The sequence below is a fragment of the Myzus persicae genome, unplaced genomic scaffold, assembly GCF_001856785.1.
Source record: "Myzus persicae strain clone G006 unplaced genomic scaffold, MPER_G0061.0, whole genome shotgun sequence".
NCBI lineage: Eukaryota > Metazoa > Arthropoda > Insecta > Hemiptera > Aphididae > Myzus > Myzus persicae.
Window position 1 is genome coordinate 91556 of NW_019100736.1, and position 25214 is coordinate 116769.

At 29.3% G+C, this 25214-nt stretch overlaps 1 protein-coding gene across 1 annotated transcript in view; it reads right to left on the reverse strand.

Annotated features, from left to right (window-relative positions):
- Positions 1-25214, reverse strand: part of LOC111042725 — a 49537-nt gene that overhangs the window by 1352 nt on the left and 22971 nt on the right. Inside the window, exons 5-8 of the mRNA XM_022327424.1 lie at positions 9787-10579; positions 2309-2534; positions 1753-1918; positions 95-295 (exon numbers count right to left, since the gene is read on the reverse strand). Of these exons, the coding sequence (XP_022183116.1) occupies positions 95-295; positions 1753-1918; positions 2309-2534; positions 9787-10579 (1386 nt within the window). The remainder of the gene's footprint in view (positions 1-94; positions 296-1752; positions 1919-2308; positions 2535-9786; positions 10580-25214) is intronic.

The window sequence follows — 25214 nt, forward strand, 5'->3', positions numbered from 1 at the left end:
CATACCATTATTAATCATCATAATATATTACCGATTGTCGTGAATGCATAATAATGTAATATGCAATGCGCAACGGATTAAATAAATGGGTTACCGGCTATGGGTGGTCCGACGAGTGAGGCAATGCCCTGAAACATCAACAGGATTCCAAAAGCGTTTGTCAATTTATCCAGGCCCAGCAGGTCCACCAGGATCACCGAAGTCAGACCGACGTACGCACCGATCGTGGATCCGAAAACGATAGTGTACAAGGATAACGAGACTATGCCCGTGCAGTATGTGCTCAACATCGTAGCTGCGCCATGAAACAAACCAAAAAATCATATAATTGACAGAATATTTAAAATATTTAAAATAATTAAATATTATAATAACTAAATGGTTATAGATAATACTACAATAAGTGATAGGCGAAGATGTGGCAGGTAAATAGTAAGCGATGTGCCATGTGCGTACCACAAATAGGGTTCGGTACTTAACACTTAAAAATAAGCACAATTGTATGAAACAAATACACTTTTATGTAATAAAGAACGCCATAAGACACTTCTTAAACGGCTCACAGAATTATTATGTTTAAAAATATGGTCTTTAAGCAAGTATCTATGAGATAGAAGTTATTATTTTTTAATTAAAACAAATTAAGAAAGTTGATTCAGTTAAAACTGTTGCATAATTACTTCCGTTTTTCTGAATTTTTTTTGGTTTTTTCCAATTATATTTAAAAGAACAATAAACTTTTGATTTTGAATTCCCAAAATACAAATTTTTTTTTAAAACTAATTTTCTTACAGAAATCACCCTCAAAATTTAATATTGAAGCATTTTTTTCTTCCTTAAAGGTAATAACTGATGAGTTTAGACTAACAAAAAAAATTTAAAAAATATATATTATTATACAAAAATATTTTCATTTATCCATGAAACTGGTTGCCACATATACTGTTCTAAAAAAGTTACAAAACAATAATAATTTATGAAAAGTCAGTTTAAAAAAGTGGGTATAAGTAGTACCATCTAACTTCATTACATTCTTTACTCCCCTTAGAATCTAATAGGTTGAAAAAATATTTATACTTTATCAAACCAAACATTATTTTAAAATACCTATTATAATTTAAAGCTGTATAATATATAAGTGAGCACAATACCAATTACACGTAATTAATAGGTGTTAAAATGATACTCAACTTATACGTATAATTCATCATCACTTAGCCAAAAATGATTACCAAATTTAAATTTTGAAAAAATCTATAAGTATATAACACTGTTTATGCTTCAGCAGTCAAGCAAACAGTTTTTGTCTTTTGGCTACAAGGCTACAAAGGCAATAGTGATTTGCTGTGACCAATATCGACCGTTTGTATATGATTATAATACATATATATATATATAGTTAATACTCGATATAGGTATACACTTATTTGGCCACAGTTAGAATCAAAGCTGATAAGACTTATGTCCTATACATGTTTTATTTTGAACACGTGCCTGTATAATACAATAGTATAAAATAATTGATAATATTCAATGTGCGTTGTCAAAACATCAAAATGTATCACATTAACACAACTCCTTGACGACAGCCTTATTTGAATAAATTATATAATAATGCTGCCAATAAGACACGTCCATAAAAACGCGACTTCACATTAATGAATTTGTTCAAATGTACATTGCACCCTGAATCCGAACTACAGCTGTCGTATTTGTCTGGGAAAAAAGTGTTAATAGAAAATGTACGCTTACCTATACCACAAACAGTTAAACACAGATTGTACACCATGAGCCTATTTATCCACGGTTTGTCCGATATAAATCCGAGTATGATCCTTCCCAATGTGTTGGCTATGCCCAATAACGCTAACAGGTAACTTGAATGATTCGATGCTATGCCCATCATGGTGGCTTGAGGCTGGAACAAGTAATACTATTAGCACGACATAATAATAATAATAATTAATAATAAATAAATAATCGAAAAAATAACCTGTTTTTACATTAAGTATATGATGAACTAATAAAATGTAATAAATTATATAAATTACATTGAAAAATGTCAATAAAAAAGTAATTTTTTCAATTTAATTGCAACCTAGGACTTGTTATTCAGTTAAAATTATTAAATTAGTATTAAGTTTTTTGTACATTCCAAAAATGTAATATTTAAACCGTGGTGAACAAAATGATTGCATCAGTATGAATAGAGATGCGTACCTGCTATACTAACGCAACAGTGTATATAATATATTATATTTACCACAAAGTACCTACAGGTATTTAAGTAGTCTTTATACATACTCACCACCAAGTACAAGTACGGTATGTTGAAGCCAATGCTCGTCAAGAAGTTGGATATTGTGTACAGTATGAATACGGGGTCTTTAAGTAGTGAGAAATCCAGCATTGTCTTTATTGTGCTCTTGGCATCGGCAGAACAACAGATACCGTCCGAAAATTGGTCGCTTTCTATGTTTGTGTTGGTCATTTCGGTGGCATAAGCACCAGCGTTGGTTGACTGCGATATGGTCCTGAGGATACATACATGTGTTAGGTTTGCTTAGGTGTTTTAACTGTTAGGTATATCAGTATTTAGAAAAGTATAGGAGATATTAATAAGTGTAGTTATATGACAAAATAGGAAAACCGATTTTTCACCGAATTAGGCACCCATCTCACACATTCCCACACTACACACACATCCACAGACAAAGACTTCCCAGATTTCAAAAATCAGTCATACAACATTGACTTGAATTCTAATTGAATAATAAAATGTACTGACGGTATTTTCATTAAAGCTAGTTAAAAATGATATTATTTAATTTATAATATCATGGTTCAATTGCATTTGTTGCACTTTTCATTTCAGGCGAATTGAAAAATGTTGTATATCTTTAAATGCAAATTGAAAATGAGATTATAAATAATTCAAAAAATATTAATTTTTAGTTCACTTCTTTGTTGATATTAATTAGAATAATAAGATTTTTAGATTTTAATATAGGGTTACCACTGGGTATCTTCCCTAATCTAATTACCCATATTATTTTTTTACTTGTCACTCACCAAACCTACTTATTGTACAAAAACCATGCATAGATTGTAGATTTCTTCAAATAAATAAAAAAAAGATTTTAATGATCAACTTTTGACGATTCGTCCACAGCACACCAGTCAGAGTTACGTGGAAAGAATCACTGAGAAAGTTTTAAACATGCCAATAAATACAATTCATGTTATTATTACGATTAAATGCATTTATAAATTAGAATAAAACTCATATATACTACATAAAACTTGCCAAGTTGCATGAACAATCACTAATCATTTAATGAATCAATAGTGAGCTTTAGGTCCTTTAAACATGATTTAGTGACCAATGATTGTTCCATTAAATTTTATTGGACCGTTATATGAATACACTTTCCATTGCAACCCGGCATAATTGGAATACAATTAATTTCAATGGTATAATTCAATTATTAGAGACTCCAATTTTCAAAGCTAAAAATAGACCCATTGCAAGCAGAAAAGTGTTGTTTCTATTTAAAATATTGAAGATTATTTTACTTGAGAGAACTTATAAAATTAATTCTAATAGATGAAAAACCTAACCTATTTATTATTTCGGTACATGTACTTTTTCTGTATTTTTAATATTTACCAAAAAAGTAAAATATTAAATAATCATTTTAGCGAAAAATATGACAAAAAAAAATCCGAATTCAAAAATATCTTATAAGTATTTGTAGAAAGATAATGATGCTCATTTACCAATAGTCATATTTTATATCTTTTAAGTTAATTAAAAACCAACTGTAACTTTTTCGAAAATCACTGTCTCTCATGCAATACTTATTTCATGAAGTATATTTATAATTCTAGATAACTCGAACACTTGAAAATAAATGTGAAACCTAATACAAAATATCATACACAATTTCATGTTATGTGTATACAATTGTACGTGGTTTAATGTATTTACATTTTACAGTAGAACTCAATACAGAAATCGGATATAAAAAAACCTTTCTTAAAAGATTTATCTTCCCTGATAGAGCACGAAAATAGTGTTTATTGAAGCGTATCTACATTTTTTTGTTTTCATTAGTAAACAAAGTGTTTGTATTTCATGGACATTTATACCAGTATGAAATTAGAACATGATAATATGACAATGAAGAATTTTAACGGTCAAACATTCGAGCAGTGTATATTATTATTTATTACATACTATATACAATCAGCAATTATATTCAATTGGGTGTAAAATATATGTGGAGCTGAATTACCGATAAAAATATTTTTTTTCACTATATTAAGAGATAAGAAAACGTGTCTATAAAAATAAAGAGATGAATACGGAACAAACAAATAATATGTGACTAACACATTTTTCAAAAGTAGGTACCTATCTAATACGGTTAAATATAATATTGAAAACAAGATAAGAACTTGACACGAGTATTATGATGCAGACAGGTAACACCTAGGTACTATTTTGGATAGTATTTAAAGCACGAAATTCACCTATAATAATAAAAAAGGGGAAAGTAGACATCAGCTGTGCTGTAAAGTGGGAAGTAAGTGTACCTGGTCACCGAGTAGGTCATTGTAATGGATGTATTCAATTCGAATTCAATGATAAATGATTACATGCATGAAAAACGATTCTGAGCGGAGGCAGTCTGTCAGCCTAAATTATCATATATTTTAAATTGTTATTAATTATATCTAATAGTAATTTGTTTAACTATTAGTAATACGGTATCAACTATAATTAATAGACAACAGCGTAAATTTAAAATCTAAATGGTTTGAAAATGTCAATGTGTGCATAAAATATAATAATACCTATATGCAATAAATTCCTGAGAACAATATTTTTGAATTACAACATACTTCTCCAAAATTTGATAATCGTGCCTTAGGAACCAATATTTTTGAATAGCTATAAAAGCAACATACGAGGATCCTTGTATGTATACAGTTTTCAAGTCTTTTAACAGTTCGAATGTTTGTCGATATTTAAAGAAAAAAAAATTTAAAAAAATCAAAATATTCAAATATCTATACATTTATGAATACAGTCAAAATATTTCGAAAATTATACTCTGTGTATTTAATGAATGTATAAAAATGTTTGGACAAAATGTTGAGTGCCTATAGTTATTCAGTTTTTAGTTTCATCAAAATACAATTTTGACTATTGTTAATTTTTTTTCTATATTTGAAAGGATTTGATTATAAAGGGCACATTAGATTGATACATTTTGGTTATTTTCAAATCGCAACGTACAGCATTTTAATAATGAACATTGAACATATTAGCCATTGTATTTTTCGAACATAGACCACGTAAATTATCTGTTTTGAAAATCAGCAGAAGTGTTACAATTGTTGAAATGGTGTTACCAACACGGAAGAATAGCTCTCAACGCGATTCACACGGTGCGACGAGTTGAGAAAAATCGAAAAATCCCACCATTTGTTAGGGTTTAGGTCGATTCTGTCAACAGGGCGTGCCATACTAGGACGTACTTTAGTTTAAAAAAAATATTAAACCATCTTCATACTTGAAAAAAATGGACGAAAGCCCTCACGCGCAGAAGTACACTACACGCGAAGGGTGGTTTTAGCCTGCAGTACAATAATTCATACATATCCATATTATAAAGGTCGATTCGATACTACACGAGACAAAACTTGTGATTGTTGCTCACGCAGTGTACATATCGTTACATAATAGTATAATATACATACCTATCCTAACTACAGCGCTACGAAAATATATAATACAAATGTATTATGCAGTCTTTCGTTGTATCTCGTTGTGTTGTTTACAAATAAATCAAACACTTATTTTTATAAGAATTAACGTAGGTACTAACTTTTTTTTTTTGCAATATATGTCGGTAAACATGTTGAGGCAAAGTTACAAACACCTTTTGGGTTCATACTACTGCATTTTAATACTGCATACATAAATAGGCAAAAAATAAGCCTCAGGCTGTACTTATATAAGTCAGCCACCAAAAATTATTATTTTTAAGTTTATACAAATTTACCGAACAAGTACTTAAAATCATAATAAATTATGAGAGCTCTTTTATTAGAGCACAATAATAATTTAAAAAAAAAAGGTTTTTAGTAGAAAATTATTGACGGAGACAAACGAAATGTGACATTATGTTTACACTTCTCGCACGTTTACACTAGAACATTGTTCTATCGTTTAACTACATTAGAAATATTATGGATTTTATATAAGCCGTCAGTTGAATGCAACAAAACCTAGTATGTAAATTATGTTAACTGAACAAATATTTTCAGCACAGCAGTTTCGAAAAGCATTAACTCGGTCAAATGCAACGATGATACTTTTTATAATTAATAACAACTGTTAGGTAAAGTTTTTATTCGGTAATATAAAGTTCAAAATTGTTTTAAAACTAGGGGAACAAAACAAATCTTATTATTTATTATTGTGTTAACGTATTTTTAAGGGCAATAGTTTCTCTTAATAATTATATAAGTAGGTACTTTAATTAGGTTTTATCTGCAATCATTATTCATGACGCACAATAGTTTTTTTTATCAAATAATAAGAAACACCGATAAATACTTTATTTTCATAGAAATTCCAAAAAGTAACATTTGTTTAATCGATTATTGAAAAAAGATTCCTACTATGGCAAAATAAACTTTTCCTAGTAACTGACATGTAAAAAATAGTTCATTGTTTAATGCTGAATAAAAGATAATCGTCAAGTTATAATCTTATTATGATTCTTGAAAAAACAACAAAAGTAAATAGATCTTCATGGGCCAAGTGCCAGTCATCGGAAAGTACAAATGTATAATACAGGAAGCTGAAAATTGTATTCGTAATTTACGACAAATTATTTAAGTACCTATATAAGCATCAAGTTAAAGAAAAACATACTAACTCGCTCAGCAGTATAGTAAGTCTTGAGTGTAACTCGTCATTGAATATAGGTTACTGTAATAATGTAATATATGTGTTGAATTTGAATTCAATTTTAACTTATAAAACATTATATAGGTATATACGAAAAACAATTATTCGTCGAGAATGTGGGTTTATAAGCAGTTATATTTATATAAGAAATAAGGATAATATATTATATTACACTAGCAGTATTCCTTACTTCACTAGGGGAAAAAATGAGTAAACATAATATATGGTGCTTGGTATATTTCAATTTCAGTGTTCTTCATACTTTCCCGAGCAAGTCGTGTCAGTGAACCTATTGTTTAAAGGGTAAATCCAACAGCGAGATAAAAACTCCGTCTGTGGAAAATTGAATAAGGCGATTGTTATATTTTAGTTTAAGTGTTATAACTTCAAGAGTATCGGTTTACCTCAGCTCATAAAAATAAACAATAGATTATGTAAGAAACATAGATATTTATCACGGCCAAGTCATTGGAATATTGGATCCAAAGAAATTTTTACATTTTAAAATATTGCTGTGATAACTGACTGATGGCACCACAGATGCATTTCTAATTACATCGATTAAATTTTGAGGAGAGGAATCGACTCTATAAAATTATGCTCAGAACTTGCTCTGTAATTGAGCGTAGTATGCTTTATAAATTTAAAAAAAAACCGTTTAAATGATTGAATAAGTGGTTCTAGAGCCAACTCTTGAAAAAAATAATAACTTTGACAACACTTTTAGATTTTTTAGTGGTTAAAATTACGAAAATCATTTCTTGGGCTAGACCTAACAGTTAATAATATAGTATAAGGAATCCTCGTGCAACATTACAAATTTCTAGACCCAGCAGTTTGGCCGTTTGAGCTATACATTAATATATCAGTCAGTCAGATTTTTAATCTATACATGGGTAAATAGGTATGGATATTTTTATATTTTCTGTCCAGATAATTATTTATTAATTATTTTTTATGTATTTTTACAACCAAATAAATGGATTTATTAGATTTTATAGTTAACACTAGAATTTAAATAGCTTATTATTCTTAAAAAAGGAGACAAATCACGATTATATTCTAGTTTTTAAATTATACAAGGTTAAGTTGGTAAAAAATTACTATACCTATTTAAAACGTAATGTTTACAAGAACCTGTCTTTTTAAATAGTTTAAAATTAATTGATCAAGGTCATTAAATTGTTAAAGTTCAAAGTAAAAACTTGAAGACTATTTTAGTTATTATATATTACAATATGAGACAACTATAAGCTAATAACACCGTACATTCTCTGAAGAATCTAAAGGTGAAGTATTTTATCACTTTAATGATAAGAGATTTTACAAATTTAATTGACAACTTATGAGGAACCGAAAAATATTTTGAAAATAACACCTTGACAAGAAAATACTGATATGAATATTTGGCGAAAATGTCAAGTATCTACAACACAGTATTTTTTTTAGAATTATGTCAGTTATTCCTATAATGACATATAAAGAAAAGTACCGGGAATTTCCAGAAAACATTTTCATAGAATCAATAGCTCCGTCCTAAATAAAATATATAAAATATATTAATTGCACCAAAATATCAATAATGAATTTTGAAATTTGCGTATTTAATTGATGGTTACCTATTTCTACTAATTTATTATAGCGTTGATTTTTCTCAAAATATTTGAAGCTTATTATATATGTGAATAAGTATAAATTAATACCTATACATTTTATTTTAATCTAATTATTATTTTACATCCTACATCCACCACTGGTGTTTACGCCCTTCACTGCAATAAACGACCACACTACCTACGCAACACGCATAGTATAATATAATATTTATATAGGTTACAGATATACTATTTGCAATATTTACCGAGCATCGGTCATTTATCAGCGTAGTCAACATTGGACTATCAATATATTTGAATAGTAATCATATATAAATCCGAGAATTTAAACCCAAATCTGTATCGCATTAAAACACATCGGTGCCCACGCATTTTAACCCATCATATAGCTTAAACAATATTAATTAATAATTACTATCCTTAAATTTATGTAATCATAACCGGGTCAGTACAAAATATTAGTACAATTTAGTCCTCGCCCGCACTTCCGGGTATATTTGCAGTGGTACAGAGGAAACTCTGGTAAATAGGAACTCTTTGGAACTCATCTAGGAAGTATTCTGTCATAATAAACTCCTATAAACATATTATAATGATTAAGAAAACTAGGGCACATAATAAATAGACCATCGTCTACAATTCTACACGGAAGATATGTTTTTTAAGCTTTTATTAGATTATATTTTTATAGGTAATGTTCTTACGTCGCGGCGTAAATACTAAACGACATCCAGGCCAACAATAACGATTCGTCGATACTAAATTTTAACATCAAAAAAGCTATATACACTCAATTTAAAAAGACTACTTTTCTCAAGTTAAAAATATTTTTTATCTTTATAACACCACGGCCATATACGTACAGTTTACAGTTAGATACGCATACAGTGTGATTCATTCAAATAGCTACATACATTTTAAAACCACGCTTGATAATGTAGTTTTAAGTATTTATATTTTATGGCACTACATTTTTACAAAACAAATTTAAACGAATACTATTTTATCAAACCGTATTATGAACAACAAATTTTTGTGTATGTTATGGTATACCTACCGCACGTGTACAAAACATTAGTTTTCTGATAAGATAAAATTATAAAAATCGATCTTAGTCTGCAGATGGATCAAAACCCACACCAATATAGTCAACACTATAGCTTAAGCATATAACATACTAACCTCCTGCGGTTCACGTTTATATTAACCAGGCTACCGCTGTAGAATATGTCTTTCTGGTACATGATACCGCCGCTGCCGCCATTCGCGGACGGCTTTAAGTTCTGGCTGGCGTAGCACACCTCGTTCCGCTGCCGAGTATTGAGCCGACAGCTGAGCCGGCAACTGGATGCGGCGATCAGCTCCGGCTGGCTGAGTGTGAACCTGGACTGCTTGTCCAGATCGTTGCCGATTCTGGCGGAGTCGGCCACTGCGTTGGAAGCGGCTGCGGCCTTGGCCGAGCTTTTGCTGGTCCGCCTGCCGTCCGACAGCAGCAAAGCGTCATGCGACATCTCGGCCTGGTCGTGGCCGGCGCCACGCCACTCGTCGTCATCGTCCGAATTGGGTATGTGCTCGTATGACCGGGTGGCCGCGTCCACGCTGCCACAACCGTTTTTCAGCGGCTGGCTCTCGGCCGCCGGCGGTTCGATAATGTTCAGTACGACTGTGGTGGCCACGGCGCCGTTCATCAGCGCCGGTCTTTCGCCGTCCTCGTCACCATCGTCGTCGGCCGCGGATGAGTTCAGCGGCCGGAACAGCATACCGAACAGCGTACACATGAACACCAGGCACGATATGACGGCCACGGTGATCTTCCAGCCGTACCCTTTCACGAGGTAATCAACCAACGGCGCGAAAATGAACGTGCCCAGCCCTGATCCGCAAACTGCGATACCGGTGGCCAGTGACCTGTACTTATCAAAATAGCACGTCACGCTCACGATGGCAGGCAGATAGATCATACCGAAACCCAGACCTGCGAACAAGAATTGCATATATAGATGGATACGTTATAATGACATAGATTTATATTACGTATAATATATAACATAATATTTTCATATTGTACTTTTTGACAGTATAATATAAAGTATAAGATTCCACAATAACACAAAACGAAAATGTAAAAACCCCGTAACTTTTTCTTTAGACAATAATATTTTATTAAACGTGATACATGATATGATATTATCTCGAAAATCATACTTAAGTTTAAACCGTAACATTTACTACCAAGACGTAGTGCAAGTTGTACTGCAAGTTAGACATAGACGGAGACAGCATATATGTGTATCAAGCATTCGAGCCCACTTAAGTTTACTATGCTGTTGTCAATAGTTATACACGAGTTTTAAAAGATTTCAAATAAGACAAGTAAAGTTTTATGTTACCCAATTATATTAAATTTCCCGTATTTCTCTATTTCCCAAAATTGTATAAACACACTTGTACACTGTATAGGGACGTAAAATAGGTGACCATACCCTATAATATAGTTAAAATATTAAAATATATAGTTGAGCCACTGCACAGAAATTCCGCATTTCGTAACAACGCGAGTGACTGGTGGAGTATAGAAGCCCACACGCGATAGTGTAATATATATATAGGTACCAATGACGGATCGTTACGATTATTTTTCCAACATCGTGCGATATCTCTTCCAGTTGAAACAGAGATTGATTATCGTGTGAGATAAACTCAAAGCAAAATTTAGTTGTAGAGATTAATATAGACCCGCTTCACTATGAATATTGAATTGGGTTTTTATTTTCTCACTGCGAATATAAAAGGTAATATATCATAATTGTGACGTACTCGTATACGCGGCACATTGTCCCAAAACGAGTCGTTAAATAAATGTGTACGCATAGGCTTACCATACTATCAGTAAATACAATGCCTAAGTATACCGCATGCTTTTTCTCCCCGGAGTAGGCAGCATTCGACCGGGCCCTCAAGGCTCGAATCATGGAAAATCTTTGCTACCCATTCGTATAGACACTCCGCTACTCATACTACCACCGTGTAAAGAATCTATATACCCTGTATAATGTATATTATACCACCTTGTATAGAAATATCCGGTTTAGTATATTTTATTCATTATTCAAGGCCTTCCCGCCAGTGGCCGGGGTAAATGGACAATTATTGAAGAAATAATAAACAGTGCCATTAACGATTTAAACAAAAATAAGACACACATAATACGTACAAATACGCGTACCTATACATAATGCGAACTACCTTAAAGTTACACGAGATCCAATTTGTTTTCTTACAACACGATCTGCTGATCTTACAAAGCTCATATGTACCTACTCGTAATCGTTGATGCTCCGTAGTATATTGACTTGACTATGAGTATAATATGAACGCGATTATTTTTAATTTCTTTGATTCTTGTCGATTTTACCAATAACCAACAAGGAATTCCTTTAACCACGAGTGACTAGCCGAGTCAAACATAACGGTTATATTATATTGTACGAATAAAAAACCTTTATAACTCGTAAGCACAACGATTCACGAATATTCATCAAGTACACGAGCAAGCCACGAAAAATGGTGTTTAACAAGACCGGTATAACCATATATAATAATATACTAGCCTAAGGAACCTCTGTATGAAATTTAAAGTCTCTAGACCCAGCGGTTTGGTCTGGGCGTTGATGAGTAAATAGGGGCGGTTTCCTATATGTATATAGATAATAGATATACCTATAGACTATAGGTACTTACCAAACTCCAGCCATCATTTCAATTTAACATATACCTACTTTACTCACTATATGTCATCCATTTTTCCCTATACATACACTCTCTATATGTCCGATTTTCCGTCACCGTAGTTTTTTTTAGATTATTACTCTTCGAAAGATGAGCATTTAATCTGCGACGGTCAGTTATATTTAGTTGTTAACATCGTTTAAATTTAAAGAGAGGCATAAAAACATTTTTGATTAATTATTACTACCTAGGTACCTACGTACATAGTAAAATATAAAATAGGCACTGCAAAACACTACCAGGTAAACTGTAGTATAGGTTGCAGGGAATTGGTATTTCTTAAAAGGTAGATAGGTAGTTTTATTATGAAACCGAATATAAACAGTATATACAACTCGAGAGCTTTACAATTTCTAAAACAATTGACATTCCATTTTTTAAAAATCCTATTTATTGTCGAATAAATTATTCGGCAAGCCGCTTATTCTTTGTACAATATTTATATTCAATATTATACACAAAAAAAATGTTTTTAAACGTTTTTATGCTTCCGGTTATAAAATTAAAAACATAACAGTATTATAATTTAGAATATCAAAAGTTGATAGTGGTTTTTCTAAGAAACAAGAGGGTGGAAAGGATAAGGGCAATGTGAAATTGAATATAATTGAGATTATACCAATTTTACCAAATAATCTGCGACTCAGAGTTTTTTTGAGAAAGTCCAAGATAACTTTGGTAGAGCATTAATTTCATAAGTTGTATCCTTAATTCAACACTTACATTTATTAATTTAACACTTTATTTCAGTTATTCCTATAGATCACACATGTTCAATTCTACGTCAAGTACCTGCGCATTGGATTAAATGGGAACTGGTATATATTGTTCTAGTTTGATGTTTAGTTATAAATAGTTTTGCCTAAAAAAACCAATGCGCATATATATAAGCCACACACTCGAAACGTGATCATATTACGTTAATGTATGCATAGACAAGTACTGATTTCTCATACGAGTTCGGATTGTGAATCTTCCATAACAATGTTCAATAAAACAATGTTATATATTTAGAACCATTTAGAAAAAACAATTTAATATTTAAGTGGACATTCCACACTCGCATTTTAGAGCAACAACTTCTTTTTTTTTAAATAGCTTATTTCGTTAAAGTGGTATTGAAAAAATAAAAACGATTCTGCAGCCAGAGTTTTCATTTTTTTATGGTAAAAATTAGTTTCATTCACAAGACTATATCTAGTTCTTGTCCAAATTAAACCGGTTTTAACAAACCATTGCGATGTACCTATTATAGCTATTGACATAAGTACCTACCTATATACATTGAATCTAGTCATCTAGACGCCTAAACATTAAACACTAGAAGTTATATACTTCAGAAAAAATTAAAATGAATGAAGGTATTTTGTACTGGGAGCATATATTTGTAATTCGTATAATTAAAAATGCGCTTTAAAGCTGCTAGAGAGAACGGCGGTATCAAAGGAGTTGTTTACAATATGAGTTTGTACAGAACTTTTACAAAACGAAGATGTATTCTGTCTAATGCAATTTTATACCCAAGTAAGACAATATCCATCATTTGCATATTTATATGCATGTACAAGCATGCTTGTAAACACTTCGGGAACAATTTATTTCTCTACCGAAGAAAGTCTTACAAGACGTTATATTACCTATAGACTTTGGTATAGTTACAATAATACAAAATAGAGACAGACGCAGAAACAGCAGTAAGTATAAAGTATACTGGATTATTGAAGTGTTATTTTTTTACTCAATGATAAAAAAATGTTACAATATTTGATGTCAGAAAAATAAGGAAATAAAAATATTGTTCGATTGGCTGTGCTTTAAAATGGGATGTATACTGATATGTATATTTCACGCAAATACAATAACTTAACAAATTATATAGACACTATATTGCGGGAAAAATGTTTTTAACGTTATTTTAAGAATTATCACTGTAGCTTTTAACTTAGTTCTAAACGTCATAGCACATACACACACACACACACATATATATATATATTGTAATGAATATAGAAAAAATGAGGTAAAATTCGAAATGATGTATCGTATTATAAATTATAATTATAATTTAACGTCATGAAATAATTCAATAACTGCGCGGGAACCTGAAATTAACAATTATTATGTGACGCATAGCAGGAACCCATTTAGCTATGTACATAATATTATTCTCCGCGCGTATGTAATACAGGAAAGCGACGAGAAACGTATTATAATATTATATAGCAACGGGTGAACGGGGCAAGTCGAGTGACGGGAAAGATTAGAACGGATTTGTTTGCTAAGTACCTACGTTATATCGATCGAATAATTGTTTCGTACACAATACTCCATAACTCAATATTATATTATAATGCATTGCATTATAGACTAAATAACTTTAGTTAATACAAGACGTTGAAACAGCTACGAGTTGTGCTTTACGGGATGCAAGAGTATATCCATTTGTATCCCAAATTTAATTTTTTTCTATACTTATCGATAAAAAAATCTTTAAAAATGTTATACAAAGCTCTTCGTAAGTAGTTTTAAGGCATTTAAAAATAAAAATATACATAGTGACGAATTTTGTATAACTTTATGAGCAGTTGAAGTATACATTTTTATAAGATTCGTCAAAATCGTCAACATTTATAAATTATTTTATAGTTAAAATTAAAACTGTATATAGTAATGTTATAGCTAAGCTCGACAATTGGAAAAAAGGTTCTTAATAAAAAGTTTATTTTGTAACCAGGAAATCTAAAAAATATTTTGGGACATTTTTTATCATAGACGTTTTAAGTTACCTGGACGAAGAATAACAATTTTAATTATTTAGTTACAATTTAAAAATATTATTGGCGGAGACTTGAAACTTTTACTTATACTATTATATTTCGTGTACATACTTATTATATACATTTACACAATAAGTAGATTAATTTTAAGCTATTGCCTATTTATACCTGAAACCTAATATTCAAGCCGTTCTACGGTAAGGTGATAGCTATTGACTCGAAAGTTAATAATAATAAAAATAATAATATAGAACATCAATTTATACTATTATAATAATTAAATATTAATTAAATGTTTTTATAAAAAATTAAATCAACCTACCTACCATTAAACAAACAGAAAAATAAATTACTTTGATAGCAATACAATTATACCATACAATATACTTAGTAATATAGGCTGAGAGACGGTCATTACTCAGAATAGTTTTTCGTATGCGACAATTTATAATTGAATTCAAATTTAACACATTCAGTAGGAATGTGTTCAGTCACTTACTCGATGACGGGGTATACTCGACTCCTACATACAACAGAGCAGAGTGATTATCAGCTTCCCCCTTTTCTTTTTTCCCAATTATTGAGAAAAGTACTGAAAATATTTTAATTTTGACAATATACATATTTGTCCATTTACATATTTTGTCATAAATACATATTTTTACATATTTCACAATTTTTCGATTTTTCTTACATATTTAGACTATTTTACTGTTTTATCGTGTTTTCTTCAGTTTACAGTAATCGAATGCTTATCATGAGTAAGCCAATACTTATTAGTTTACGACTTGTGTAGTATAATTGTATAGCAAAATAATATAACTGTTATAACTATCGGTTCGGCGGTGTCGACGGGACACATTTTTGATTTGGGTATATGTACGTCGTACATAAGTACTATATATACGGTATAAAGCAATTTTACTACAGAATCGGCGAACTTTTGAATTTGAAAATTTAAAGATGCATGTTGTTATAAACTTCATTCAAGATAGTTAGATAATTAATCACTTTTTTTTATTACTTTTTTTAAATTGTATTATGTTAATTATTATTTTTTTAATTTCATAATACATATTTTGAACTTTTTAGCACATATTTATATGCATAGTTTTGTTGTATAAATACATACTTAGGCATATAAATCCAATCCGTATTAATAAATAATAACCATAAAATGGTTCAAAATTAAGAAACCCGTGCGAAATATTAGCGAAGAGCAGTAGAGTTGTAAAGATTGTATCACAAGTATTGAATTATACTGCAGGTTACCATTTACACTAAAAAAACAGACACACAAACGATACACCCGGTGCAAGTTGTGTTTATTTAATCGAAACAGCAGTATTGTCTCGAAATAGTAGGAAGACTAGACTTTTGCATATTATGACATCATGCTCTGGAAATGCCACAAGCATTTCTGCCCCTATCAATGTTATACACCGAAATATAATATTGTGTTTGGTATGTATTGATGTTGAACATACATACGCCTATCTTTTGTATGTAAAACGTGAAAAGTACGAAATATATCAATTCGTTTATTCATTTTAACGTTACAAACGTGGAATTCAAAAAAATACAGTCTAAATGTATAATATTTGATTAGTATGTAGGTATATAGGTATATTATATGCTCGAGAAGCAGTTTACTATACATCGCACGATAACGTGTTAAGAGGACAAATATTGTGTTGTGATGGGAAGACACGGTGGCGGAAATGGCTTATGTGCAGCCTTTGACTTATAGCGTTTTATATAGTTATATGCTTATGCTGTATACACATCACGTACCTATATACGGATATACGGAGGAATTTTGTCACCTACAACACTATTTGTCGTTTCGAGGTCATTAAGACCTGCAAACGATAGATAACTTTTAGCTATTTTTATTTTGTAGCAAACAGAATATTATTTTTTTAATAAGATATAATATAATAGTATGTGTTTACGTGTTTTTCAACCCGTCCGTGTCAAACGGTTTCCAAGGCTATAGGGCGGTGCGATAAATGTCAACTAGAAACACATCAAAGATTAGACATCAAAATATAAAAGCATATAGGAACAAATATGATTTCAGTCATTTTATTTTAATAAAATAAAAATCTCCAGTTCGGGTTGAATTTGATGCAAAGCAGTTGCCAGTTAAACTAAAAATCAAATTAAAAAATTTCTAAAATCACAAAAACTAATGACTGAAATTTGCAAGTCAAATATGCAAGTAAAAGAACAAGGTAGTATTATTAGATGAGTTTTGAATTTTGTTAATAAGTTAAAGCTTGAAATGTTTAAACTTATTTAATGTCTTACCCATATTATACTGTATTTGTAGATAAGAAAAAGCCACAATAAGAGGCAATATTAATATGCTGAAAAAAACATTAGTGCGCTTAACATTAAATTTTATCATGGGCGTTAAATTAAAAACACATGACACTTGTTTCATAATCTTATTTTTTAACGGTATACGGGATATTATACAATAATTAAAAGTAAAAAATTCCCAGTACTTTATAAATGTGTCAAAAAAAAAAAAAAAATAGGGAAGCGGGAAAATCAAAACCTGTTTTCTACAAATTCTATAGTTTTTTTTTTTATTCTAAAATTAATAACTGGAAGGACTTAAATTTTTCAACAAATATACGTAGGTATTTATATTAGCATTTTCCAGACAAGGTACAATTTTCTAAATAATTCTTGAAAATTACTACAATATAAAAAAAGTTTGCCGTTGATGTTTTTATTAAAAATTTTGAAGACATTGTATGTATCAAATGTACTCAAATGTAAATGAACATTTATTTTTATTCAAAAAATATTAATTGTAACATCATTTTCTATACAGAATGACATTTTCAAAATATTTATATTAATTTTAACCCATTTATACCACGAATCTATTCACACAAACGGCACGTCAGTATTGACTTGCATGGTATAATAACTCAGCAAGTAATATTATACGAATTAATATTGTAATCCTTATTATATAATACAATATACGATATGCTTTTGTCAAAAATTATTCAATTTACCGTTTACAAAGAAAAATAGGCTGACGGATTCCGCTCAGAATTGTTTTTCGTATACAATGATTTATCGTTGATTTTAAATTTAACACATCCGCATTACAGTGACCTACTCAAAGACGAGTTACACTCGACATGTACTATATCACAGATCGACTTCCCCAATTTTATTTATTTTTTAATTTTAAACAGTACTTTGCATCGGGAATTTGATATTACACAAAAGCGCATGCACGTCAATATTTTTTTATAACATTTAAAATAATATACAGGTAAAACACAAACGATTGCCATATTTGAGTATGTATACTTAGTGGTAAAAAATAATACCTATAATAATCATATAATTATCATATAGTGGTAACGCGCCGCCAACGACACCGCTTTATCATTTCGCTATCGCAGCGTAAGCGTCTCGATATCAAGAGTAGGCACAAGCGTGTAACTACCACAAACACAGAGCAATTAGTAAGTAATTAAGGCAAGCAGTATTATATTACCACCCCCACCCCTCCCAACCAATAGGTGTAACCCAGTATGACGATGATTAGGAGAAGGAAGAGGACGATTAAGTGGAGCGGTTCTATACTCTATAATATATTATAATACTATAACGATAGATTAATGTCGAGTGTGTTGACCTATAACGCGCGAAATCTTCGTTGCATATCAATTGCAAAGGCCACCACGACACGTGGTCGATCGTCATCCGCCGCTGATCTCTATAGATTCTCACGTAGGAGCAGTGGAGCTCACTCATTTAGGCACCCTAGCAAAATAACAATAACGGCACATGTTACGCGTACGATCGTAAATATACGACACGGAAATGCGTGAATTGAAACCAATATAAGTTTAAAATTAAAATATATGTGGTATGACTATTTGAGTTGGACAAAATTTATCTTGAACAATGATTGCATTTTTAATCACGGTGTATGTTAATTTCATTAATTAGTTTTCATATTCAAATTGTATTTATTTTAACATCAACACCATCCTATAAGCATTGAAAAATTCAATATTCATTAACTATTGTAAATTATAAATGTAATATTTATATACTTTTATCATTGCAGTCAATCATAAAGTATTTTTGCTCAAAACTACAAACAACAATTAAATTAAATAATAATACTAATAATTATGGTCGATCAATCAACTGGGACGATCAGCCTTATGTCCTGCTCCTCACCATAATGATTCAAGAATAATTAAAATGTAGAAATATACAAATACAAAACAAAAATGATCAATTAATATTTAATTGTCAACACGTAACAATTTACAAAAGTGATAAAACCAAATTCAATCATAATGATGAATATTAATAATAATAAATAAGTAATAATCGATGTTTTAATACCTATATGTACATAATATTATAGGCACCGTGTAGTTACTAAAAAGTGTATTCTATAGAAGTTTACAAACTCTTTGTATTTATATCTTGTAAAAAGGTGTATTGGCATGTTAAAAATAGTAATCATAATAAAACAATAATTATAAAAAAAAAATGTAAAAGCTTTCAGTTTTTTTTATAGTGTACATTTATTTATAAAGTACCTATATGACTACTTCATTATTAATTTTCATGCAGTAAACATGATAGGTATTGTGATTTTATCTTATTTAAGTTAATTTTACATAATTTCACATATTTCGGAACTTTTAATGTATGTCTATCCATTTTTGAGTGCATACCTTTTTAATAATTTTTGCACATTGAATTCATAGCTATGGTTATTATTTATAGTACCTATATAAAATCAAACGATACTATCTTTATTATTTTACACTAGACATTACATATAGCTAATATAACACCTATATGGCTATAACCTACATCAAATATATTGTACATAATAAACTTATCTAATTTGAATATATCTTAAGTCTAGATGATTTTTTTTTAATTCACTCGTAACTATAAACATAGTTATACGAATAGTTATAAAATTGCTTATGCAATAACATATTATAGAGATGTATATATAAGTTTTATAATAAAAAAACCTTCACAAAAACATATTATTATGTAAATAAAAATAAATGCATTTTATAGTTAACAATCTATGAAATGTTTAATTTGTATAGCTAAAGCTTGAAAATTTAATACTAAATTCAACATACGAACTCCATATTCAAAAATCTTAAAAATAAATAGGCACAATTTTATTTATAGATATTTGAAGTTGACATTTTAACGAAATAGGTATTTAAAAAATAATAATATTTTAAGAAATTGAATTGTTTTCTTTTTGTTTTTTATATTATTTGAGGGAACTTTCAACTTTTACATAAAATATAATATTTTACTGTGTACAATGTAACAATACGTCAACAGTACAGAAAGTTATATATACCAGGACATCGAGAGTGAAATAGACGCGTATACAATCCCGATCATTAGAATGAAAGGTCCCTTTGGCCCGTTTTCGACTTAATTTATTATATAATATAGTGAAATATATAGTCATCAATACTTTAAAAGATGCGATAAAAACTATATGTTGAAACTATTTTTTACACAAATTTTCTATTATTTAAAAAAGAGACCCAATATATTATTTTGTGTTGGACCCCACAAACCTACTAGTATTATAATATATTTATTATTAAATATTATTCGCTTTAAAATAAGAATAATAATACCGATACCGATCGACTGCAGTCTTAGGTATTAGTGGAAAAGTTTGAAGAGTATAAGTCGTTGAATTGTGAAAACAGTGGAAAAAAGGTCAATAAAAAATAATTAAAAACCAACAGTAATGATTAACTTTTAATACACACCGAATATACAAAGAGAACGCCGAACGTGACCATTTGAATATATTGACAAATAGTATTATTTATATTATAAAAATAATAATTGATAAGCTAACGAATCGTATATAGACATTTTAGTTTAATTAAAAAACTACAAAAGAGAATAGTTAAATTAAATCCCTAGAAACGTTTCAATTTAATTATATACACCAGTGTATATATTTTATACATACACCATCGTGGGATGAGTAATTGATAATTATAATTTATAAAACCTTATTAAATTGCAAAAAACGGATGGGACAATCAAAAACTAATTCAGTTTTCACAACAGAAATAATAAGTTTAATAATAAGAAGTTATAATAAAAGCAATAAATTCGTTTTCGACGAACTCGAAACACAAAAGCGAAAAACATCGTTATAGTGACTATAATATAGTGGAGTACCCGAAACAAACAAAAATAATACGTCATTTATACCAACAAATATTTTTTGACATCGCGTTATTACATAATATTTTGGTTGTGTACTTATGTATTATATATATATATTAGTTATATAAGTACGGTATTACTTTAAAATACCATTATAAGTTAGAAGTTTATTAAATAGTCAGAAAGTAGAAACTAACAAAGATTAAAATCAGAAAGAAAATGTATGAACATTAATATCAGAAGAACATCGTGCAGCAACAGTACGGATAAATACACAGAAATAGGTACATGTGTTTCGGACACGACGTTGTTAATAAAACATTTTTAACTTTGTTACAATAACGAAGTTTAGTGAGTTTTGAACGACTGACTTAATGAAGACGTCAATAAAGCAGAAAACCAAAGAATATATCAATTTAACTGAATACACATGCGATAGATGTATTAAACACTATTACCAATTGAAGTTAATGTAAATATTATAATATAAACATTACAATGTATACGATAACTGTATTTTAAGATGGGAGGGTAAAGTATATAACAAATGTAAATGTTCGAAATAGATAAAAGTTAATACGATTTATGAAACGTAAAAGCAAACGGCAAATTATGTATTAAACGAAATAATTTCTCATGAAACGATTTTGGTTGGGTGGAGTCTCTGTGGTTACAAGACGTTTTAACTATACAGCATAATTTAATATTCATAAACCTACTAGTTTTATGATATAGAATTATAATATATAGATTATCGGTGTTCTGTTGGTTAAAGACAGATGGTTTAAATTTCAACCGACACAGACTACGTTAAAAAAGAAACATATAGTTAAACGCTTTCAAGTCATCATACTATGTAGTATGTACTATGAACTTATTTTATAAAGTAGATAAGGCGATCCGTGAAAACTAACAATTTTCACTCCTGTGAATTACGGTCACCCCTATGTCGTACACCGAATCAACATTATAAAGTAAATATTCGAACTTTAAACATATTTTGAATGATTATATAGACAATATTATAGTAATAATTGCAGTTTATTTTGAACGAATTGTTTATGGTGGAAATGTTACATGGTATATTGGTATTAATTATAAAAATGTAAATATAGGTTATTGCTATTTATTATCCCATAACACTCTTATACAGTTAAACCTACTTACAGCAACTGATCGTAAACAAAAAATACCTACATAATTACATTACAGTATTTGTTCATGTAATAAACACACAAAGGTTATATTTTACAAAAGCGAAGTATACACTGTTATTATTTATTATACATATACACATTAGACGTTGAGTACAAAAGCAAATTGATTACATAAATTGACATATTATTTATAACACAGGAGTAAACATTTCAAATAAAATCAACAAGTACCTACATGAAAATAGTTCTAATAAAGTTTTCATTACGATTACATTAAAACTGTAGTTACGGCTATTATTGTGCTGCGATCATATGTCCTATTTATTATAAACTACAAAGACGTCTTGTTCCCAGTTTCAAAAATAGTGACACACTTATGAAAAATAATATCTCGTGATTTCTTTCATTGGGACATTGGGACAAAAAATACTGCAAGACTAAAATGCTGCCATTTATATTGAAACATCATAAATTTGTATCAAAAATTTTGATTTTTTAACTACAAAAATTGTTTTTTTATCTACCAAACATCTTGTCGGCTGAACGATGATCATTATTGATAATTATTAGCTTGCTTGCATTTTTTCTTAAGTTTACTTATAAGTTATAACATATCTAATAGTTATCTGATATTTAATTTATAATATTATAATTATTTATAATACATATATAATTGAAAAATTATAAGGGAACAACTCCTATATACAAAGTTATAAATACTAAAACCTGCATTAAGAAGCAATATTGTTTTAGTTTCAAAAAAAAAAAAAAATAGTAACAATTAAAGAATAATATAATTTGTATATTTTTTTTAAATATCTTACTAAAGTTAAAGGGGCGTTACCTATACCTCTCAATAATTAGTGTAAAAATACAACCAAGGAGAATAGTAATTAGTTTTAGAGGGGGAACACAATTTAAAGTAAATAATATTTTGAAGATAATAACTTATTCATTTCAAAAATTAGATTTTGTTTAAAAAAATTGTTTTTAAAGATTAATATTTATTATTTTTAACTCAAACTGTTATGTCGTATTATTTTCACATAATATATGGTAGTAAAAAGTTTCATAGGTACTTACTAAAATATAAACTCAATATAGATGCCACGTACCATGTACGACTGTACATAACTTATATTATAGAACTATTGATCTATAGGTACTCAATAAACGATTGAGTGCTTTAGATTAATTTAAAATAATTAATTGCATATAATATAATCATGCATGTTATAATGTACACACCCTTCTAATAATAGTATCTTCTATCATAAGACAAAACAATTTCTCCACTAGAACAAGTTTATTCCCTATTATTATTATTTTTTACAATTTTGTAATAGAAACCTTTAAAAGTTGTTTTTCTACAATAACCCATAAATTATACAATATAGTATCAACCAAAAATATCTTAAATAATTTCAACACACATAATTTACTTTGATAATTAAAATAAACTGTGAATGTATATATTGTAAACCACGATAAAACAAAAAAAGACCACTCATATTATAGAGATAGTGTTAAATTAAAAATTTATTAAAATGATTCGAAATATTCAGAAAATATTAAGTTATTAATATGAACATTAATATTATACATGTATTATTTTAATGTGAAAAATAACGATATAATGTTCGTATTCAAAAACACACACATTCAAATGTATAATATGCTATCTAAAAAAAAATGTTAAATATAAAATACCTACAAATAAAACGCTACAATATTATCAATATTTACATAGAATAATATTATATTGAAATAATCGTATTTGTTTCGGTAAATAATATTAATACATACTCACATCAGTACGAAAAAAAAAAAAAAAACAATGAACAAAAATTCAGTCTACTGCATTGATGATTGATATTTGATAGACTGTTTTTAATGCACATAATATTTAATGTTTACCTTTACTTAATAATTTTGTAAAAACGTATAGTCTTTCAAATTACTTATTGCTTATTCACTTTATCAATTGCGACGCATGACATTACGAAACATTTATTATTTATGTCGTAATTCTGTAATGTTTCAACAGGCCAAAAAATCAATAAAGGCATATAGCAAGAACATAATATTTTATATACAAAAATTCAATATCAACGGAAATGATATAATACGTAACGAAAATATTTTACAACAGTGTTCGATATGTCTCATTCTGTAATTAGCGCGCTGTGGTGTAGTAGTAGAAAAATGGGTATATCATTATAGGCAAAATGAAACTACATGATGTCACACGGATTTGTGTTTTATACCTTTTAGACAGTGTATCTTATGAAATAAAATAGAAGACAGTCGTCTAACCACGTTCGACAACCCGATTTACCACAATATATTGATAATAGTTGTACCCGAGTGAGGAGGGACGTACAAACCATATTTAATAGTATTAACAAATAGGATAATATTTACAGTATAGATTATTTATACATATCATTAACAAATGCAAGTATAAATCAAGGGGGCATGGTTTTCTGTCCACGAGGATAACCAGCTAAGATATTAATTTTGATTTAAAGTTAGCCGTTGTATAGCTTAAGAATAAAAAAAATTCTATGTCAATTGCGTTGTGAACAAAACGTCAGTACGTTACATTATAATTTTTAATTTTTAATATCATGTTCGTACTAAATGCAGT